The 21,187-nt window shown below is 55.7% G+C and overlaps 1 protein-coding gene across 1 annotated transcript; it reads right to left on the reverse strand.

Moving 5' to 3' along the window:
• Positions 1-4,589: 4,589 nt before the first annotated feature.
• On the reverse strand, positions 4,590-17,958 carry PLPP7 (phospholipid phosphatase 7 (inactive)). The gene is made up of 2 exons (XM_060102211.1): positions 17,349-17,958; positions 4,590-5,964 (listed from the first exon to the last, which is right to left on the reverse strand). The coding sequence occupies exons 1-2, from the start codon at positions 17,791-17,793 to the stop codon at positions 5,600-5,602; spliced, it is 810 nt and encodes a 269-aa protein (XP_059958194.1). The 5' UTR covers positions 17,794-17,958; the 3' UTR covers positions 4,590-5,599.
• Positions 17,959-21,187: the final 3,229 nt, after the last annotated feature.

Below are 21,187 nucleotides of genomic sequence, written 5' to 3' on the forward strand. Positions count from 1 at the left end.
ACATTCCCCCAGGCAGGGCAGGGGCTGGGGACACAGGAACCTTGAACTGGACCAATTGCCTCATCTGGGAAGTGGCTTCCCCCAGGCAGGGGCTCGGTGATGGTGTCTTGGTAGATGCCCACGCCCCCAGGGCAGCTCTTAGCTCAGTGGTCTTCCTACGTCGCCCAGAAGCAGCCTGGCGTGGCTGCCCCAGAGCAGACCTGCCCCCAACCCACCTGGAATGTGTCCCATTCTCCCCCGAGCTTCCCTCTTCCAGGTGACAGGTGACAGGTGACAGTCAGCTGACCTAATAAACCCACGTATTAGTTTCCCAGGGCTGTCACCATGAGGGACCACAGACTGGGTGCCTTTAACAACAGAAACATATTTCCTCACTGTTCTGGAAGCCGGAAGTCCGAGATGGAGGCCTCTCTCCTCGGCTTGCAGAGGGCCGTCCTCTCCCTGTGTCTTCTCATGGTCATCCCTCTGTATGTCTGTGTCCAGCTTTGCTTCTTATAAGGACACCCGTGCTATTGGATTAGGGCCCACCCTAATGACCTCACTTTAACTTAATTGCCTCTTTAAAGGTCCTATCTTCAAATACAGTCACATTCTGAGGTCCTGGGGGTTGAGGTTTCGATATATGAATGTTTTGGTGGGGGTGAGGGCACAATGCAGCCGGTTAGCACCTACGGTAGTGCATTCTTGGGAGCGGGCTTCTCCCACCCCAGCTGCACCAGCGCCAGGCAATGGCTGTTGGGGGTCTTCAGAACCCCAATTTCCTGCTTTTTATTTTGATAACTGAGAACTTTACTGGGGGCCAAAGAGAGACGCTACAAAGATGCAGAGCCAGGTCAGAGGTGACCTCCTCAGCCCTGAGCCCCAGCTCTGTGGGAAGGACAGTTTGGACAGCATGGAGGGGAAACGTGACAGCTCAGGGTGGGAGGGGTCGGTTCACACCCCCTTTGCCCACCCATAGCCTGAAGCCAGGGAGCCTGGGGTTTGGGGGGTTCAGGGCAGGCTCCATAGTGCCTGGGGCACTTGGTGTGGCCCTGACACCCTTCCTGGGCCTCAGTGTCTCCATCTGTGAAAAGAGGCCGCTGGGCCCACCATGACCTGGGTAGGTGCCCATCTCCAGGTTCCAGTCCCCACTGACCCCTGCCCATCCAAGCCCCGAAGCATCGTGTCCTGTCCCCAAGTGCCCAGCGGGGACTCACGGTCCTTTGGGGGTATGTGTGGCCCGAGCAGCTCTGTCTTCCTTTCTCAACCCTTCTGTGTGCCGGGCCCAGGGTTGGGTGCTCTGGATGCTCTAGCTTTAATCCTCACACCTGTGCAAGGTAAGCATCATCCCCATTTTACATAGGGGGAAACTGAGGCTCAGAAGGGTTCAGCGACTTGTCAGTGCCGGAATTTGAACCCGGGGGTCTGACTCCCATGTGTGTGCTCTTCCCTCGAGACCACCCTGCTCAAACCGCCCCCCAGCCTGTCCCTGAGCCCCCTCGGCCCTCCAACCATGTGACCTCGACAGAGGAAACGCAGGTAGGCTTCTGTGTTCTGGGAAGTGATCGCACTGGCCATGGCAGCTGGGGGTGGCGCCAGGAGGCAGGAGAGCACTGGGCAAGTTCAGAACCAACTCCAGGCTCCAGGAGGAGCAGGATGGGTTGGAGCAAGGAAGTGGGGGAGGACGCCTCACGTTGAGGGAGAGCTTTGGGGGCTACTCAGGGGCTGGGGGGGGCCTTGTTCCCACCATACCCAACATCCGGTCCAGGCGGGACCCACGGAGTCCGGCCGAGGTGGACCTCAGACAACACAGGCTGCCGTCCAGCACAGTGGGATTGGACTCTGTTAAGAAAAGAAAAAAGCCAACCCACCCCTGCGCCTGCCGCTTCACCAGTCCAGCCTCCCTCCAAGGTTGGTGGGTTCCCTGCGTTTCTGTTTTCCAGAGGGTTCTCTGCTCTGAGGCCACTGCAGCCTCGGTTCCAGTCCTGACTCTGCCATATCCTACCTGAGTGACCTTGGAGAAATGACCTTTGCTCTCTGAGCCTCAGTCTCCTCACCTGTAAAATAGGGGCAAGGTCATCATGCAGATTCAGCAAGGTGAGGCAGGTGGAGGACTTAGGAGGTCGTAACCCCCGCAGCCCACCCCCAACCCAAGTCATGAGTCCAGCGTCAGTTCCATGGAGAGGCTGGTCTCTGAGAGGTCAGGAATGATAGACAGAAACCGGGGGGTAAAAAAAGAGATAATACGGATTCTGTACAAACCCCTTCAGAAAAACAGAAGAGGCCAGCTTTACCCTGAGAACCGAAGTGGACACAGACGAATCGAGGAAACAACACAAACATCCCCCACGGATAGAGACGCAAAGATCCTTCACAAAACCTTTATCCAACGCAAAGCAGTGATATTTAGAAAAGGCAGTGCATCTCGACCACTTGGGGTTTACCCCAGGTACGCAGAATAGGTTTACCATTGAGAACCAAATATAATTCACCGTAAAAAAGTGGGAGTGGCTGTTGGCTTCGATCACCAAAGCACATTAACTATGTCCGAGGGAGCGCACACACTCCGCGTCTCCGGTTCCATCACTGGGGCCGTCTCGGCTGTCATCCCACCTCCCGCCGCCTGCCCGCCTCCGCCCAGGGTCTCTCCAGGAACCGGTGTGACGGCGAGTTCCTCCCTCCCTCCCAGGCTCTGCTCTTGAGGGCTCCCCCAGGGGGTCCGTCCTGGATGGCAGGGTGGACCCTGCGCCAGGTGCCCAGGTAGGGAGCACCCCCCGAGCCATACGTGACCCTACAGGGACCACTGTCGTCCCTGTCTGACAGATTAGGACACCAGGCTTGGAGAAGGCATGTGACTGCTGCGTCAGTGCTGGCGCCGAGCCCAGGGCTCCAGCGCCTGGTGTTGCTGACACCTCACAGGACAGGATGCCGACCGCCTCTCCAGGGAGACTTTTCTCCTAATCGGTTGTTAGGCACTTGGATTCCACTGCCCACCCTGAGCTTAGGGGGTCTGCTGAGAGCCCTCCATTCTTCAGAAACCCCCTCCTCATCTTAAAGACTCCAAAGACCACCATCCACCCCTGCAGAGACAGAGGCCCTGGGGACCCGCTGGGGATGTGGGCCTGGGAGGGCAGCAGCCCGTCCCCAGCCCAAAGCTGGAGCCGGATTCGCCCTGGATGACGGGTTCCTGGATTCCCGAGGGTGGGGGTGAGGAGCGAAGCAAGACACCCTCACGCCTCCTGCTCAGCAGCTCATGGACGCGCCGCCCAGGAGCATCTACAGGAACGGGCAGAATGTATTCTGAAGACTCTGGAACCAGCCAGTGTTCAAGATTGGAGGTTGGGGGGTCTTCATTGTGGTGGCCCAGCCGGGTGTGGCATCCCCGAGCTCCTTTAGGGGAAAGACAAGGTGCAGATCTCCTGCACCCCCAGCAGGGCTGGACGCAAAGGAGGCTCCAGAGAGAAGCCTTGGGAGGGCGAGCAGGGGCGGCTTGGGTCCTAGCTGCAGGGGCATCGGTCTTGGGGGACCTGACCCCCAAGGGGAAGGAGGGGAAGGTATTCAGGCCTGGGGGCTGGGCCTGCGGAGGGCTCTGGGCCCAGGAGATCCGATGCCCTTCATCAGCAGCAGCTGGACCCTCGGATGGGACTGCGCTATACCCTGTCCTGTCCCAGTGGGGCGGCTGGGAGAGGAAGTTGTCTTTCCCCCCAAAGGATCCTGCGTGTTACGGGTTGAACTGTGTCCCCGCAGAAGATGTTGGAGTCCTCACTCCCAGTATCTACGGACGTGACCTTGTTTGAAAAGATCCTTTGCAGATGTGATTAAGATGTTAAGATAAGGTCATTCAGCATAGGGTGGGTCCCAGGGTGGGACTTCCCTGGTGGTCGAGTGGTTAAGACTCCGTGCTCCCAGTGCAGGGGGCATGGGTTTGATCCCTGGTCGGGAACTAAGATCTCACATGCCGCACAGTGTAGCCAAAAAAAAAAAAAAAAAAGAGGAGGAGACAGACACAGACGCAGGCAGAATGCCCTGCGACGACAGAGGCAGAGGTTGGAGTGATGTGGCCACAGCCAGGATTGCCGGCCACCACCGGAAGCTGGATGAGGCAGGGAGGGATTCTATCCAGAGTCTCAGAGGCAGCGTGGCCCTGCAGACACCTTGAATTTGGACGTCTAACCTCCAGAACGGAGGGAGAACACTTTACTGTTGTTTTAAGCCACCCAGTTGGCTGTGGCTACTCCTTACGGTAGCCAGGAAACGAATCCACCCTCTGTCGGCGCTAATGTCTACCTCAACCTGAGTCCACTTGTCCTGGTAGCGACCACTTCCTTGGGGGCAGGGTCTGGGTCAGCAGGGAGTGAGAGGGTCTTGGCCCCCAGGGGAGAGCCCCTCAGCACCACAGTGAGGGCTTCCCAAACGGATCACGACCCAGGCCCTGGGCAGGGTGGCCAGTGCAGGGCCCGGGGATGGAGGGAGTCCCATCAGGGACCTCAGGGAGAAGGGACCAGGCAGACTGGAAAAGTCTAGGATCCCATTGCCCCCTGACCACCTGACACCATGGCCTGACTGGGGGTAAAGAAATCACTCCCCACCCCCATGTTAAAAGGGACTCTCTCACCTGGAATCTTGCATCAAACGAGGAAAAAAACCACACAGGAGAGGGCCGGTTTGCACATCATCTGTATTGTCACATGAAGTGCACGTCCAGAACGGCTGACTTGGAAACGACCTATTAGGTCACACGGAGTCCGGCCCCTGGGGGCCAAAGCGGCACCGATGCCTGTGGGCCCTGGGCTTTCCACAGGTGGTGGCACAGACACCTGGTCTCCCCGGACTCTGGGGCCCAGTGCTGGGAGAGGCCAGCTCACGCCTCAGGCCCTTCTGCTCCTGGGCAGCATCTCCCAAAATGCGTCTGGGGAAATGCGGTTCCCTGGGGGGGTTAATAGCTGTTCCTTGAGAAAAGGGTTCTGTAGTCAAATACGTTTAGGAAGCATGGATTAAAACAAGATTCCATGGAAGCTCTTCTACAGGACTTGGCCTTTACGACAATCCCAGCCCTCGTGAATGTCCAACAGAGTGTGTAGCATTTCCCAAAGTTATTTGACCACAAGACCATTTCTCTTCCCAAAGTGTCTTGTAGGCTGGTGTCTGGTGGGGCACCCCGTGGAAAGCGCTGCCCTAAGCTATCGATGACCATTAATGGCAATGGCACCTGTGTTGGGTGGTGGGTTGTGGGCATTTCGCTGGGCGGTGTGCTGTGGTCAGGTGGGCACAGCCAGGAACTCAACAATCATGATGGTGAAAGGACAAGATGAGACTCGGCCCCTCTCCCGCCATCCTGGTTCTCACCTGGTACCTCCAGAGCAGAAGCGGAGCAGGGCTATCCCCACGGCTGGGCCCCAGCCTGTCCACAGAGGGACTCAGAGTCCGACTGAAGGAGCAGGGGGCACCCCGCAGGATGGGAGGGACGTGTCAGTCACTGGTGGGCCCACCTGAGGTCACCAGCCTCCAACCAAGATTGGGGAGATGGGCTGGGGCTGCCTGGTCCCCCCTCCCCTGCCAGCCCCATGTCCTCCTGCTGCCCCTCGGGCCACCCCCGGCCCCGGAGCCGCAGATGAACGGCTCACCAGGCGGAGATGAGCATCTGGCAGGTGTTGGAGGACATCCAGACCAGTTCGACCAGGCGGAACTGGAAGTAGCCGATGACGAAGCCAGAGAGGACATCGGTGATGTGGTGGCGGCCGATCATGACCCGAGACAGGCCCACACAGAGGGCCCAAAGCACCAGCAAGACGCGCAGGGGCACCGCCAGCACCAGGTGGCTGAGGAAGAACTTGGACACCATGGCCGCGCGGCTGGCGTGTCCGGCGGGGAAGGCGTAGGTATCCATGGTGAGGTAGTCCAGGAGGCCGGGGCTCGTCTCAAACGGGCCACGCCGCTTGATGAGCTTCTGCACGCCAGCCACCGTCATGATGTCCAGGAGCAGGGCTGCGGGCAGGAGAGAGAGGCCCCGAAGGCCGTCAGCGCCGCCTCCTGCGTGCTCGCCCCCGACTGCGCCCTGGCTTCCTTCACTTGAACCACGCGGGCCTCCGAGCAGGTTCCCACCCCAGGGCCTTTGCTTGTGCTGTTCCCTCTACCTGGAGGGCCCTTCCCTGGGATATCCGGACAGATAAAAGTGCCGAATGAGAGAGTGGCGATCAGGCATTTTGTGGGCCACCGTAGGCCCGTCGGAGGATCTCATCCTGACAAATGGGGCCCTGGGCTGGTGGCTTTTCTCAAAGGACTTCACGGAAGCCCCCGCCAGTCCCAAGAACAGGCTGTTACCATCGCCATCTTTTTTAAGTTGAACTGAAATTCACGCAACACACAATTAACTATTTTTAAGTGTACAGTTCAGTGGCATTTAGTATATTCACAATGTTGTGCAACCGTCACCTCTATCCAGCTCCAAAAAGAAACCCAGTTCCCATCAAGCAGTTGGTCCCTGCCCTCCCTTCACCCAGCCCCTGGCAACCACCAGTCTGCTTTCTGTTTCTCTGGATTCGCCTATTCTAGACGTTTCATGTAAGTGGAATCATACAATATGTGACCTTTTGTGTCAGGCTTCTTTCACGTACCGTAATGTTTTGGAGGCCCATCTATGTTGTAGCAGGTATCAAAACTTCATTCCTTTTTCATGGCTGACTATTATTCCATTGTCTGGACCTGCCACAATTTGTATATCCATTCACTGCTGATGGAATCTGGGTTGTCTGTATATTTTGGCTCTTGTGAATAATGCTGCTATGAACATTTGTGTACGAGTATTTGTGGAGAACCCATTTTCCGTTCTTTTGGGCACATCCCTACGGGTGGAATTGCTCCATCATGTGTTAACTATGTATATATATTTTTTCTTTTGGCTGTGCCTCGTGGCTTGCAGGATCTCAGTTCCCTGACCAGGAATTAATTGAATCTGGGCCCTCAGCCGTGAAAGTTCCATGTCTTAACCACTGGACCGCCAGGGAATTCCCTATGTAAAGCTTTTGAGGAGCCACCAAACCGTTTTCCACGGCAGCTGTACCATATTGTCCTCATTTTACAGAAGACGAGACGAAGCCCTGGAGGTTGGAGCATCCCTGCCTGCTCCTCCTTCTTTCTGGATGTTTCCCTTTCCCTCCCTCTGACTTCTTCTCCGTCATTGCCAGGCCTCAGCCTAAATGTCACACCCCCAGCGAGGCCTTCCCTGCCCTCCGGACAACCCACGCTCTCCTCACGGCACTTACCCAGCCGCAACTAAGGAACCCGCGGGGTGGTGAGAGGTTCGGGGTCAACCCCTCACTTCCTCCCCACCACCATCACTTCACAGAAGGGGGGTCAAGCCAAATCTATTCTGTTCGTAGGCGCATGCCCAGGGCCAGACACAGAACAGCAGTCTCCAAATGTTAGTTGAGTCGCTGGCCTGGGGTGCGGAGCCAGAGGGGCGGTCTCCTTTCCCATTTGGGGAGCTTGGGGGAGACCTGGATCTCTGTCCGTCCTGCCTTCACCCCCCCCCCCGCTGTGTGGCCTTGAAGAGGCTGCTCTACCTCTCTGTGCCGTTAGACGAAGGCCCACGCCAAGGGCCCACGTTCATCCAGCTGATCACAGGGGCACCCGGTCAGCCAAAGTGGGGGCCTGCGAGTGCCACAGAGACCTGGGTGCGAGTCCCAGCCTCGGAGCCTCCTGACTGTGAACTTGGACAAGTCACCTAACTTCCCTCACCTGTAACAAGATATCTCAAACACCTGCCTCCCAGACGGGGTCTGACACGGTGCCTGCAGGGTGACTGACTGCCCTGGGTTTGCCTGGGACACAGGGGTTGCTAGGACATAAGAAGTTCAGGGCTAAAAGAGGGAAGTCCCAGCAAACCAGACGAGGTGGTCCCCCCAGGTGCCTGGCACACCAGGAGGGCCAGAGAAGGGTGGAGGATTATCATCAAATGACAGCTCAGTGCAGCCTGGCTCTGGGAACTTTCCTGGAAACTTTACAGGAGATACAGAAATTGTTGGCCTGCAACCGCTGTTGTTCAGAAATGAACCCCCCCCCCAAAAAAAAACTTTTGGGAAAAAAATGACACGATAGATGTTCACTGTAGAAATTTTACAAAATAGAAGACAAAAATAAGATTTTAAATCACCTGTAATCCTGCCACCCAGAGGTAGCCACCTTTCCAGAACCTTCTCTCCATCTATAGAGCATAGATTTAATAAAAGCTGTAACGTGCTCTACACACAACGTTCTGTAACCTGCTTTTGAAAGTTGCCAGGTCACACACCCCCAGACAGCCACGGCTGCAGCGTCCGAGGTGCCCTGGCTTCTTTACCTGACGGTCCCAGCGTTGCATGTCCAGACGGCTGCCAGGTTACACTGTGCTCCCTGGTCAGTGCAGAACTCTCTTCCTGCCCTCTGCAGGGTTGCTGCTTGCAGTCTGGGCTCTTGGTTTGGGATTTGAAGCCCTGGCCTCCCCAGGGCCTGCCCCTCTCACTAGCCATAGGGCCCGCTGATGTGTGCCCACCCTGGGACCAGCCAGGGAAAAGGGCAGAAGCAGGAAGTGGTAGATGGAGAGGCTGCCAGGCCATGAGGGGAGGAGCCTAAGGGAGGGCGGGAACCTTGTTCCACACCCCGCCCCGTATTTCCCCCGGCAACTGGTTCCCGGGAGCCAGGCCTCCCAGCCCGCATGCTGCTGACCCAGGTGGAGGCCAGGCCCAGGCTGGGAGCCATCTGGAGCTCGTTGGGGGGCAGGGTGGGGTGTCACAGTCCCAGCAGGAGGGAGGGACCAACAGGGCAGGTGGGAGCTGGAGAGAGGCGGCTGCATCTGACCCCAGGGACCCTGATGCTGACGGAGCAGTCGAGGCAGGAGGCCAGGCTTTTGAAAGTTGCCCCTCCCTCACCTTGTGACAGGCTCTCTCCACCTGGGGAGGAGGCAGTACACAGGTGGGGGGTTAAACTTGCAGGTTGCAGAGTCACAGGTGGGGTTCAAGTGCCGGTTCCTCTGCTCATTAAGAACAAGTCCCCTCACCTGTCAGAGCCTCCGTCTATGCACCTGTAACAGGGGTTATCACAGGATGACATGAGCTCCTTAGTGTCTGTGAAGTATTTAGAACAGCCTGGTATGTGGCGGTTGATGTCGTAGCTGCTGTTATTACTCCTAAGCCCCAGCCTGGCCTGACCCAGGTAAGCAACTTAAGGCTTTCAGACCCTGGAGGCTGGGTGTCATCAAGCAGGGGCGTTGGTGAGAGGGTTTCCTTCTCTGAGGTCTCACCAGGGTCAAAATGATGTGGCCCAAATTCCGAGACCCTCACCACCTAGAGGAAAGTCAGAGCATCCTGGGCCAGGGTCTGGAGGGGGCTAATGGGGACCAGGATCAGGCCCTAAGGTAGATCAAACCATGACACTAGCCACTGGGAGATGTGGGTCATCTATCTAATTGGTGACCAAGTTTCTCAGCGGAAAACCAGGGCTCAGCAAGTTGGCAAGTTCCTGCCGATTTAAATCTGCCTTCCCAGACAAGTGTAAACCACAGCAGAGGTGCCCAGAGAAAGCTGCTGGGTTCAGGAGGAAGGCGGCAGGGAGGGGCAGTATCGTGCTTCCATGGGCTGCCCAGGGGGGATGCCGTGCTCAGGGCCTCGCTCCCACGTGGTGGCTGAAGGCAAGGCGGGCTTGTGCCTTGGCCTCCCCAGGTGTCCCAGTGCTCCTCGTGGGCTGTCAAGACCCACAGGCCAAGAACTGAGCAAGACCCACACCTTTCAAACTTTTTTAGCAGCAAAACATTTTTCCCCAGTGGAAGTATACACAGAGACTCAGTATATGAACAGAAGAAAGAGGCAGCCCCGTGGCTGAAGCTGGGGGGAATGGGGGACCCTCCCCTGCCCCCTCGAGAGGCTTCTGGGGCTGGCTGCGTGCCATGATTTGAGAACCCCACATCTGGGCCTTTGGGAATCTGCTTTTTCTGGCTGGCTCCGTCCCTCGTGGCCATAATAATGAGGTGGGGACTGCCCCACTGCCCTGGGCCTCTCGGGACCATCGGGTCAGCCTGGCTGTCCAGCTGGCCTGGCCCAGCCTGGGCTTGGTTCATTCATTCACTTGAGCTGCAGGTCTTGGGCCTCACTGGTTCCTGAGTATGGCAGGCGAGGGCCAGGCCTGGGGCTGGTGAACCGGGCTGGAAGGGTGCCAGGTGGCTTGGGCGGTGAGGGTGGGGAAGATGTGCAGTCGTTACACGGGGGCTCCTTTCAAGGTGTGGCACGCCCACAGCCTCTCCCCACATCACGCTGCTGCTGTCTGGTTCCGAGAGTTGGGTGTAGAGGAGGCCATGGGGGGACGGCTCTCCAGCAGAGCTGGTGGCCCCCGGGGCCTCGCCGCTCCACTCACAGCCCCTCCCACCACTCCCGCAGGCGGCTCGCACCCCCGCCAGCACCACGGCCATCCCTCGTGTGACTCTGATTCTGACACTGTCAGCGCATAATCTGGGGCCCAGAAATAGAAGCAAATGGCTCCGTCACTCAAGGCTCCATGAATTCCACTCACACGGCCTGTTGAGCTCCTTGACCTACATTCCCTCCTGGAATGGGAGGGGGGCAGGGGGCCCCTGTGGGGAAAGGTCCTCTTGGCAGCAAGTTCAGGGGCCAGAGTCAGGAGGGGCCGAAGCCACGCCACCTGCCCTGACTTGCTGTGTGACCCGGGCTGGTCACCTACCCTCCCTGGGCCTCAGGGCAGAGGCTGCACACCTGGGATCCAGGATCAGAGACGGCCTCAAGGTCGACTGCTTGTGAATTTCATGACCTTGGCATGTCCCTCCCGCTGAGCTTCCTCCCTTCGGTGATAAAATGGGGATCATCCCAGAAGCTACTCTGAGGGCCGCCTGGGCTGCAGGGCTGGGCCCCGTCACCTGTCACGCCTTCCTTCTCAATAATCTGCACTCTCCGCCCCTCTCACGGAGCGGGGGCTGAGATGCCTGAACCCTCCTTGCAGGAAGCACACCCATTCTCAAGGCCCTGCTGTGCTGCCTTGGTGCCCACTATTCTCTCTCAGCCTGTCTGGGGGGCTGCCGGGATGACCCCTCATGGCCCCTCACGCTCAGCTGCTTCCCCTGAGATGTGCTCCATGGGACCAGCTCGGCAGCAATAAGGCTGGGCTGGGGGTGGGGGAGGGGTAGCTATGGGCCCTGCAAAGAGCAAAGACAGAGCCGATACCTCTCACTGGCTGGGGCTGGGAGGAGGGGCTCCCAGCTCTTCTGGCCTCTGATCCCCCATTCCGGCCTCTGCGGGAGCTGGGGAACCAGCCTGGTAGTGCTGTGGGGTGCTGTATATCGGTCTAAACTTTCTAAAGGGCATCTGGCTTCAGACTCAGAAGTCTTTCTAACAGGCCTCCCTTGACTCAGGCCTTCCATCTGTAAGACTATCTCCTTGGGAAGTAATTAGGGACGTGCCCCACATCAAGGATGTCCACTGCAGCGTTCTTGTAACACTGAAAACCCCAAACCAACCCAATGCCCTTGAGTCGGAGACAGATGGGAGAAACTGTGGTGGAGCGCTCTGGGGCCACTGCGAATGATGAAGCTGATGTGTATTTATAGCCACCGAAGGATAGCTATAGGGTTTAAGTGGGAAAGGCCAATGACCAGACTGGATTTACAGTAGGACGCCGTTTTTGTAAAATAAGATGTTAATGTGTTTATACGCAGAGAAGAAAGTCTGGAAGGCACCACGCTAAATGTTAACGGTGCTTCTAGCTGGGTGGGTTGATGAGGGCGATTTTTGGTGTCTTTCTGTAATTCTGCATTAAAATTTTTCTTACCATGAAGGTGCATGACTTGTGCACATTTAAAGAGTTGCTTTGGGCTTCCTTGGTGGCGCAGTGGTTAAGAATCCGCCTGCCAGTGCAGGGGACACGGGTTCGAGCCCTGGTCCAGGAAGATCCCACATGCCACGGAGCAACTAAGCCCGTGCGTCACAACTACGGAGCCTGCACTCTAGAGCCCGCAAGCCACAACTACTGAGCCTGTGTGCCACAACTATTGAAGCCCGTGCGCCTAGAGCCCGTGCTCCACAACAAGAGAAGCCACCGCAATGAGAAGCCCGCACACCGCGACTAAGAGTAGGCCCCTCTCACTGCACCTAGAGAAAGCCCAGGCGCAGCAACGAAGACCCAACACAGCCATAAATAAATAAATAAATAAATAAATAATTAAAAAAAGAGTTATTTTTAGAAAAAGACAAGTATTGCACGATTCTGCTTTTATGAGGTCCCTAAAGTAGGCAGATTCATAGAGACAGAAAGTAGATTAGAGGTTGCTAGGGGATGGGCAGGGGGGCTGAGGAGTTAGTGTTTAACGGGTGCAGAGTTTCAGCTGGGGAAGATGAAAGAAATTCTGGAGATAGATGGTGGGGACAATTGCACAACGATGTGAATGTACTTAATGCCACTGAACTGGACACTTAAAAATGGTGAATTTTATGTCATGTGTATTTTAGCCTGGAGGGACCATTTCGCTGAGCCCTGCTGAGAAGATGAGAAGTGAAGCTGGGGGAAGGGTGGAGAACGTCCTACCTCTGCGGGGCTGCGCTGGTGTCTCCAGCAGGAGGGCTCCTGACCGTGAAGGTCTGGGATCAGAGTCTAAAGATCCAACAGTTATCTGTTGATGGACATTTAGAAAAAAAAAAAAAAAGAAAAAAAAAAAAAAAAGATCCAACAGTTAGGGACAGGCTATGCAAACCTCCTGGAGGGCTTGTCACCTAAGCTGTGCCCAAGAGCAGGGGCCGGTGGGCTGGGATGGGAGAGCTGACAGAACAGATTATATGGAAGGTGGGTGAGCAGGGGCTGGCGGGGAGGGGATGCTGTGAGACGCTTGGGGTGGGTGGGGACGGCGCTGCCAGGCTGAGGAAGCAGGTTCTGGTTTCTGAACCCCTCATGCTTGGTGTGAAGGGAGGAGTGGGGCCGAGATGGGAGGTACATAGCCCAGAAGGCCCAGTAGGGCCATGAGAATGAGGCCAAGCTGGGCAAAACGCCACAGGAGGTCATTTTAGAAGCATATGATATGTTAGTTTGGGTGCAGAGAAAAATCCAGAGGCCCGTGACCCAAACTGCAATGGAGGTTATTCCTGGGGAAAGGGCTTAAGGGAAACACTCACTTTTTTCATCACCTGTTGTCATCTGAATTTTCCTTACCATGAGGATGTATAGTGAAAAGGTGCCCAACATCACTCATCACTAAGGAAGCACAAATCAAAACTACAATGAGATACCACTTTTCACACCCATTAGGATGGCTATTATATAAAAAGAAAAGCGCTGGCAAAGAACACTTGTGGAGAAATCGGAGCCCTTTTGCACCGCTGGTGGGAATGTAAAATGGTGTAGCTGCTGTGGAAAATAGTCTGGGAGTTCCTCAAAAAATTAAACATAGGATCCAGCAATTCCATCCTGGTTCTATACCCAAAAGAAGTGAGAGCGGGGACTTGAACAGATATTTGTACACCATGTTCAGAGGAGCATTATTCACAAGAGCCAGAAGGTAGATGATGGATAAACAAAATGTGGTCTGTCCATACCATGGAGTACTATTCAGCCTTAAAAAAGAAGGAAATGCTGACACCTGCTACAACATGGATGAACCTTGAGGACAGGCTGCTAAGTGAAATAAGTCAGACATTAAAAGACATATACTGTATAATGCTATTGATAAGAGGTCCCTAGACTCGTCAGATTCATAGAAACAGAAAGCAGAATGGTGGGTGCTGGGGGCTGTGGGGAGGGGGAGGAGGATTTAGTGTTTAATGGGAGCTGAGTTTCAGTTTAGGAAGATGGAAAAGTTCCGGCAATGTGAATGTACTTAGTGCTAGTATACACTTAAAAATGGTTAAAATGGTAAGTTTTATGTTATGTCTATTTAACCAAAAAAAATGACATAGAAAAAAAAAGAATGTATAGTTTTTATAATCAGGGACATTTCAATAAAGATTCTTTTATAGATCATGGAAATAAGACATGGAAGCCATTTTCCACCAAGGACAGGCCCATGGGGGAACCAGGATGGGCTTGGTGAATGGGGATGGCCTGGGTCCCGTGTCACCTGGCCCCCTTTGGGACCATCAAGTCGGGTGTTGCAGGGGAAGGATAAAGGAGGGGATCAGGTCATCTCACAGGTGCCTAGGGCTTGGAGGGGACCTGGAGGGACCCTGGACCTGGGACTTCTTTTGATGCTGGCAATGGTGATGAGGATGGTGATGATCATTGATGCCCAAGCATCAGCTGGCCTTCGTATGAGCCATGCACTTTCGTGTAATGCTTCAGGGAAGTGTCCCAGCAACCCACTAGACAGATGAGGAAAATGAGGCTCAGAGAGGCAAAGTCATTCGCCTCGGTTCCCACAGTTGGGCCAGGATTTGCACCCAGGTCCGGCCAACTCTGGAGCCAAGCTTGTGCCAGCTGCTAAGACCCCTTCTGGCTTTGACATTTCCAGAGTCTAGGCAGCACAGCACACCCTTGGGGAGGAACGCAGGGACCAGAGCAGAGAACTTCCTCCCTGGGACTCTTCCTGGGTCCAGTGTCTGGAGCTCCATTTCCCGAGGCTTCTGAGTTTTCCGCTTTGGGGCCAAGGAGAGCCCAAGTGCCAAATGTATAGGGGAAGGGCTCTGCCCTCAGGACTCTGCTGGGCGCCCTGGTGCACAGAGCAGGGCAGGCAGGACCAGGCAGGGCCCCCCACATCCCTCAGGGCCCTGCAGCTTCCACGTCTGCCTGCCACCCACTGTACTAAGTGCTTTACCAGCTCCCCGTGAATCCCCACAACAGTCCTGAAGCCCCATGTACAGATCAGGAAACTGAAGCTCAGGGATGGGAACTGACTTGACCAGATTGAGTAAGGGTCAGAGTGAGGACCAGGACAAAGTCCATTCCAACCTCAGAGCTCCAGGATTGAAGGGCCCCCCAGGCCCCCGAAGACTAAAGAATAGACAGATCCGTGCAGTTTGTGCTCCACGGATGGTCTTTCTTCCCTGGGCAGAGAGTGGTGTGGGCAGCTCTTCTTGGCGGGTCAGGTCAGAGCTGTGGGATTAACCCGCCTTGGTTATTTGCTGCAGTTTACTGGGTCCACATCCCCACGAAATGCCCCAGGCCCACAGACCACCCTGTCTGTTCTGAGCAGCTGCTCTGTGCCAGGCTCTTATCTCTCTGTCATGTCGGTACCTGGATGTGCCAGCAAAGGTGCTGGTAAAAGAGAAAACCCTTCCCAGATGCCTCCTTGCTACTCACAAGCTTCAGCGTGGATTGGGTGGTAAGCCCGACCTGCAGACGGATGGTGAGGGGGAGGACTTGGATTTGGTTCCCAGATCTACCACTTACGGGCATGTGGGGGTGGGCAAGTCCCTTGACCCCCTCTGAGCCTCAGTTAACTCTGTAAAGTGGGTGTATTAATATTTACATTACATGGTCATTAAAAAGATTTTAAAATCATGAAATACAGGACATTCATGGCATAGTACTTGGTACATAGTGAAGCTCAATAAATGATGATTTTAAAAACTTAGAAATGACTGTCCTTCTTATTCAAGAAGGGAGGCACCTCGAACCTTGCTCTTCATCCTATGAAGCAAACTCCTTTGTGTCCACAGAATCTGGTTGCTGGAAAGAGCCGGAAGCCTCATCTTAACAAATTGTTAAGATGTTCAGAGTTGTTCCCAGCTCTAGTCCTGGCCCCATCAATGACTAGCTACATGGCTGTGGACAAATCATCTCCCTGTAGAAGTGATAATGTGGTTTATGCAAAACCGGGCACGTAGTAAGCGCTGAGCAAATTATGAACACAGCTTCACCACCTCCATCATCTCACGCGGAAGGAATGTGCAGACAGGGTCTAGGGAGCAGGGTTGAGAGGGAGGCTCAAGGATGCTTTCCCACCCCCATATTGGGACACCTGACTCCCACCACAGTTTTCTTGAGCTACTGCTCTGTGTCAGGCTGCAGTGGGCACCGGGGAAACTGTGGGTAATGAGACCAGGGTTCTGACCCCCCCAAACACCCGGCCCAGCACCTGGGCCACCTTGCTCTGTCCCTCTGTCCCAAGCCCAGGGCACGTTGCCTGAAAAGAGCACAGGCCTGGATGTCAGGTGCAAATCTTCAGACCTGGTGCAAATCTCCCGCTCTGAAGCTTTGGCCAGGTTGCTTTATTTACAGGAGCCTCAGTTTCCTAATCTGTAAAGCGGGAATGGTAATAGCACCAGTCACATGGGACTGTTTATTTGGCCTAATAACAAGTAATGTATATCATTTAGGAATAAGAACAAGAAAACGTTGATGGTACCAGACCCAGCCATCTCCTGCACGAGCAACTGCTGTTCTCCCCTCCTGACATCCCACTCACAGAGTGTCCACCCCAGATGCTCTGAGACCTGAGTGGGGAGCCACACTGTACTTCAACTTCCCCTGGGACGGCAGTTCTCAGTGGCCCAACACACACCCCTTTGGAAGTGGAACCCCTTGTCAGTGTTTGCTTAGCCTGAGCCATTCCCCCTGCCCCCAACTTGTACCCCAAATCGTGGCTGTGCTGGGAAGGGCCAGGAGATCAACATGGCCCACCGTGGAGGGTGGCAACAGAGGGTCCCCGAGCACCTGGGGGATCTGGAGGTGGCTGGAGGGTGGGCCGCATGGGGGCTGGGCACCACCTCCTGGATAGAGGAGAAGGTCTGCTTTCCACATGGCGCCCACGTGGCACTTGGCACAGCTCAACTGAAAGACGCTGGTGACAAAGACTTTGCAAAAACAAACCAAAGCTCACCAGGCCCTCCTCTCCTCCAGCGACTCACCCAGGGAAGCGGTAGGTAAGGACTTCAGGAGGCCACGAGCGGGTGGGAGCCCCAGACTGGACTCCTGCACCCCCAGGCCCTGTGGGAGGATCCTGGGCAGCTTGCAGGGTCCCTGAGCCAAGCAGGGGGTTGATGGGAGCAGCTCACAAGTGCTGCCTGCAAGCAGCCTAGGAACTCTAGGACCCCAGCCTATGGGATGGGGTGTTACAGGCTTAGACACCTCACTGCAGAGTACCCGCCAGACTCCTGGCCACTTCCCTCGAGGCCACGGCCTCCAGCACCCCTGTTCAAGCTGCTCTTTCCCCAGAGCAGGGCCCTTCCTCAGAAGTTCCCACTGGGGCCCCGCATTCTCAAGGCCCTCACTTTGCAGGGGGCTGTCATCTGGGCATCCTCAGCTCTCTCTTCCCCAAGCCGGAGGCTTGCCTGTTTCTGGGGCACCCTCCCTGCCTAACCTCATTAAATTGTTCCAGTCGGTTTCTGAGGGCCCCGCTGGTCCTGCTGGGGTGGGCTCCCTCCCCGGGCCTGGCGGGGTGGGTGGTGGACGGCGGGCACACTCACCCAGAAGTAGGTTCATGAGCACCTCCTGGCCGGCCAGCGTGCTGCTCTTCACCAGGCAGAGGATGGTACCCCCAATCCAGGGGATGCCGTGGCCTGTGATGCCAATGAGCTTGACCATGGAGCGGGCGCTGGCCCAGGACGCAGCCCGGCCGGCGCACACCCCCAGGCGCTTGGACATGCAGATGTCAATGGCCAGCAGGGAGTTGAAGGCGATGCCCTTGAAGGAGGGGTTCAGCTGCATGCAGTCCTCCTCGGGCAGCTGCTGAGACTGGCGCCGCTCGCGGGCCCCATCGCATGAGGGCTGTGCCGAGGGGCCCGAGGCCTTCCTGCCCGAGCTGCGGGGCTCCGGCGCCCCCTTGGGGGGCTGGTTCAGGGACAGGAACTCGGCCCGGTTGAGGACGTTGTTGCGGTCCCGGGCCCGGGCCCGGCTCTGGGAGGCAGGCATGGTGACAATCACCCAGCGAGGGCCGGTGCCAGCCTGGCTGTAAAGGCCTTCTCTCCAAAGACGGAAGCCCGGAGCCTCCGCTGCTCCCGGCCTCCCCTCCTGCTCTGCGGCAGCTGTTAAATATAGAGTACGGGACTGCACATGGCTGTTTACCTCCGGCTGCCACCAGGCTCCCAGGGAATGTCAGTGCCAGCTGGGCAGCCAATCGAGCCCCCCAGTGCGGGCCAGCGCCAATGGAGCCACCCAGGAGGTGGACACGTCCACAGCTGCAGCCTGGCTGCCTCGGGCCTGGTTTATTTAAATCTTCCAATGGCTTGCTCCCGGGGTTTGGGGGACTCTGGGAAATGTAGTCCTCCTGCTGCTCTGGCCTCGGCTGTGCCCCAGGCCAGAGGCCTAGATGGGGGCCCCCGACTCAGCCCTGCTTTGACCAGCTTCCCTCTAAGCAGGCCAGACCCCTGTGAGACAGGCCCGCCTGACCCACTGGCCTGGACAGCTTGGACCTGGTCCCATGGACTAGACGGTGGAGTCCAGGCCAAAGGCCTCTCCGGACACCAGATGGAGTGAATGACGTCACTGAAAGCATCACCCTGGGTCCACTGGGGCTGGGCCCAGCCCCTCCTCTCTGTGACAGCATTTCAGTAAGCTGGCAGGCTGGTCCTTTTTACTTTCAATCAGTCTTGAATTGGGCTTCAGTGCATGACCATTCAATCAAATGGCAATCTGTAAGATTCGATTTCCATTAGAGGGAGGGGTAATTAATTGGTTGGTAATGGATCTGCCCCTCGGAGATGGCCTCCACTGCCCGGAATCTTTGCGAAGGACAGGATCACTGAAGCAGCTTCAGGCAACCTGTAACTAGTTCCCGAGCTCCTGGACCTGTGCTAGGTGCCTGGAACACTGCAGCGAATGGAACACATCGCACGCGTCCCTGTCCCCGGGAAGCTCATAGTTCAGCGGGGATTAAACGAATGACACGTGTGAATGATTGCAAGTGTGCAGATGGGTTGCAGGATCATAGAACAGGGCTCCGGGCCTGGCCTGGGAGTTGTGGAGGGCTTTTCCCCGGAAGGAAAGGCAGGTGAGAGGCCCTGGGCAAGGGAGAGCCTACCTCCTGCCCTCCTGCGAGGTCTGGGGGCCCATGTGGCAGTACGTGGACTGAGGGGGCAAGAGACGCTGCAGACCCAGAGAGGGGCAGACCACGAGGGCCCAGCCGAGGATTTGGGGTTTGAGTCTGGCCTCCCTGACTGTAGGAACCCAAAGTCTCCACAGCCCTTTTAGGGCTGACTGGGCCCGGGCTCAAGGGGAAGCCACCGGTTTAGGGCAAGCAGCAGAGTCGGGGGTGAACGTCCTGGTCTCATGATTCACAGCACCCAAGGCCTGTCTGCCCAGCTGGGGTGAAGGCAGGAGTCCTTCCAAGCATGGAGACCCCCATGAAGCCCCAGGCCCACCCCACAGCCTCCCAGGGACAAGGTCCAGAGCCTCCCAAGGACAGGAAGCTGCCTGGGGTGGGAGTGAGTGCTCTCTGGTCACAGGGGACCAGCCTGGGGGCTCCAGAGTCAGACAGATGAGGAATAACCTGGGGCTCTGCCACCAACTAGCTGTGGGAACTCCAGCAAGTCACTCGGCCTCTCTGGGCCTAGTTTTCTCCTCTTGTAACATGGGAACACTAGTGTCCACCTTCCAAGAGCTGTTGTGAAGTCAACGAGATGATGTTTGTAAAATGCTGAGAAGGGTCCCTGCCACACAGTGAGCCTTCAAGCCTATGGGCTAGGAATTGATCCTATTTAACAAACAAGGCAAAGTCCTCTCTCCCTCTGAGTGCCCCCTTCAGAAGGACTCACCCCCAAGGTCTGGCCCCTACTCTGTACCTGGCTGCTGTGAAGCCAGACACCAAGAACCCTCAGTCTGGGGTTCCTTGTGGACTCCCTGGCACTTCTCTTCCAGAGTGTTGCCCTCAGAACATGCACCCACAGAGAAGGACGTCCCAGACTGTGTCACATCTCTCCCTCTTGGGTGTGGCCATAATGACCAGTGCCGTCTTATCCTGGACCCTGGACAAATGCACATGAAGATGTGCACAGAATGCATGGGTAGTGGGCAGTGTACTGTGCTCTCTATTTGCTTTAGCTTATTGACACCATATAACCAACCTTCCTGTGAAGTCAAGACATCATCCCCACTTTACAAACAAGGAAGCTGAGGCTCAGAGGGGTGAAACCCCAAGGAGGTGAGGCCCAACTCCCAAGAAGTCCCTGGGGCCTCCAGACTCAGATGCCTCAGACCACAGGGACCTGGATGTGCCCACTTAGCTGTCCACCAGGGCACTCACCCCACTCTCCCTGGGTGGGGCCCATGACCTGGGCTGACCTCAGGACGGGGGGAGGAGCCCAGCCCAGATAGGGGCTATTAATACCTAGAGGCCTGTGTCAGCACCTTGGCCTGGCAAGAGCTGCTGGCAGGTTCTGAGGGCTACAGTGGGGTCCATGCTGGGGAGGGCCATGGAGTCTGATTGGACTTTGGCCTAGGAGTGGTGAAAAGTGGGCTCTGAGCTGGGACAACCCTGGGTTCAAACTCCTCAGCAACCTCTACCTTAGTGACCGCAGGTAAGTCCTGCTAGCACTCCTGGCCTCTGTTTCCCCCTCAGGGGGCTGGTGAGAGCCACTCACTCAGACTGAGAACTTCTCCTCCATCTGTAAGTTAGGGTGACCTTGTTCACATCCTCAGACAGCTGAGAAGCAGGCACCATCACTTTATGAGCACCTACCATAGCCCACACAGTCCCACTTCTCAAGAGTCTTAGAATTCATTCATTCATTGAATTGATGCTTTCATTGATCTCTTCCTGCAGTTTAGTTGGGGAGATAGGATAAACACCCATGAAATAGCTAGCCAGTTTATAAAACAATATACTTTTACCGATAGCCTTATTTTTTTCCTACTGTCAAAATGTTATGGTCTTACTGCAATAAATTCAATAAATACAGATGATCTAGATATAATCCTACTGCCTGGAGACCACCACTGTTAACATGAGGGTGGTCAGGTTATAAAGGGGATTTTCACTTGTCTCATTTCTAATTATTGAAATGTTTTATGACAACCAAGTATTACTTTAATAATCAGAAAGAATATCTATTAAACAAACTATACCTATGTATATTATATATATAAAGAAATAATAAAAAAAAGAATATGCTTTTAAAATATGATTGTATTATATATCCTTTAAAAAATAACCTCCCCTTTTCACTTAACAATATAAACCTGCTGGGACTTCCGGGGTGGCGTAGTGGTTAAGAATCTGCCTGCCAATGCAGGGAACATGGGTTTTATCCCTGGTCCTGGAAGATCTCACATGCTGCAGAGCAACTAAGCCTGTGCGCCACAACTACTG

The sequence above is a fragment of the Mesoplodon densirostris genome, chromosome 6 (assembly GCF_025265405.1).
Source record: "Mesoplodon densirostris isolate mMesDen1 chromosome 6, mMesDen1 primary haplotype, whole genome shotgun sequence".
Lineage (NCBI taxonomy): Eukaryota > Metazoa > Chordata > Mammalia > Artiodactyla > Ziphiidae > Mesoplodon > Mesoplodon densirostris.

What these genes read in the sequence shown, in the direction of transcription:
- PLPP7 (XM_060102211.1), bottom strand. Translation starts at nt 17,793, where the DNA reads ATGCCTGCCTCCCAGAGCCGGGCCCGGGCCCGGGACCGCAACAACGTC. An exon ending in GCTCATGAACCTACTTCTGG is followed by an intron (nt 5,965 to 17,348) that starts GTGAGTGTGCCC and finishes TCCTGCCCGCAG; the next exon opens with CCCTGCTCCTGGACATCATG.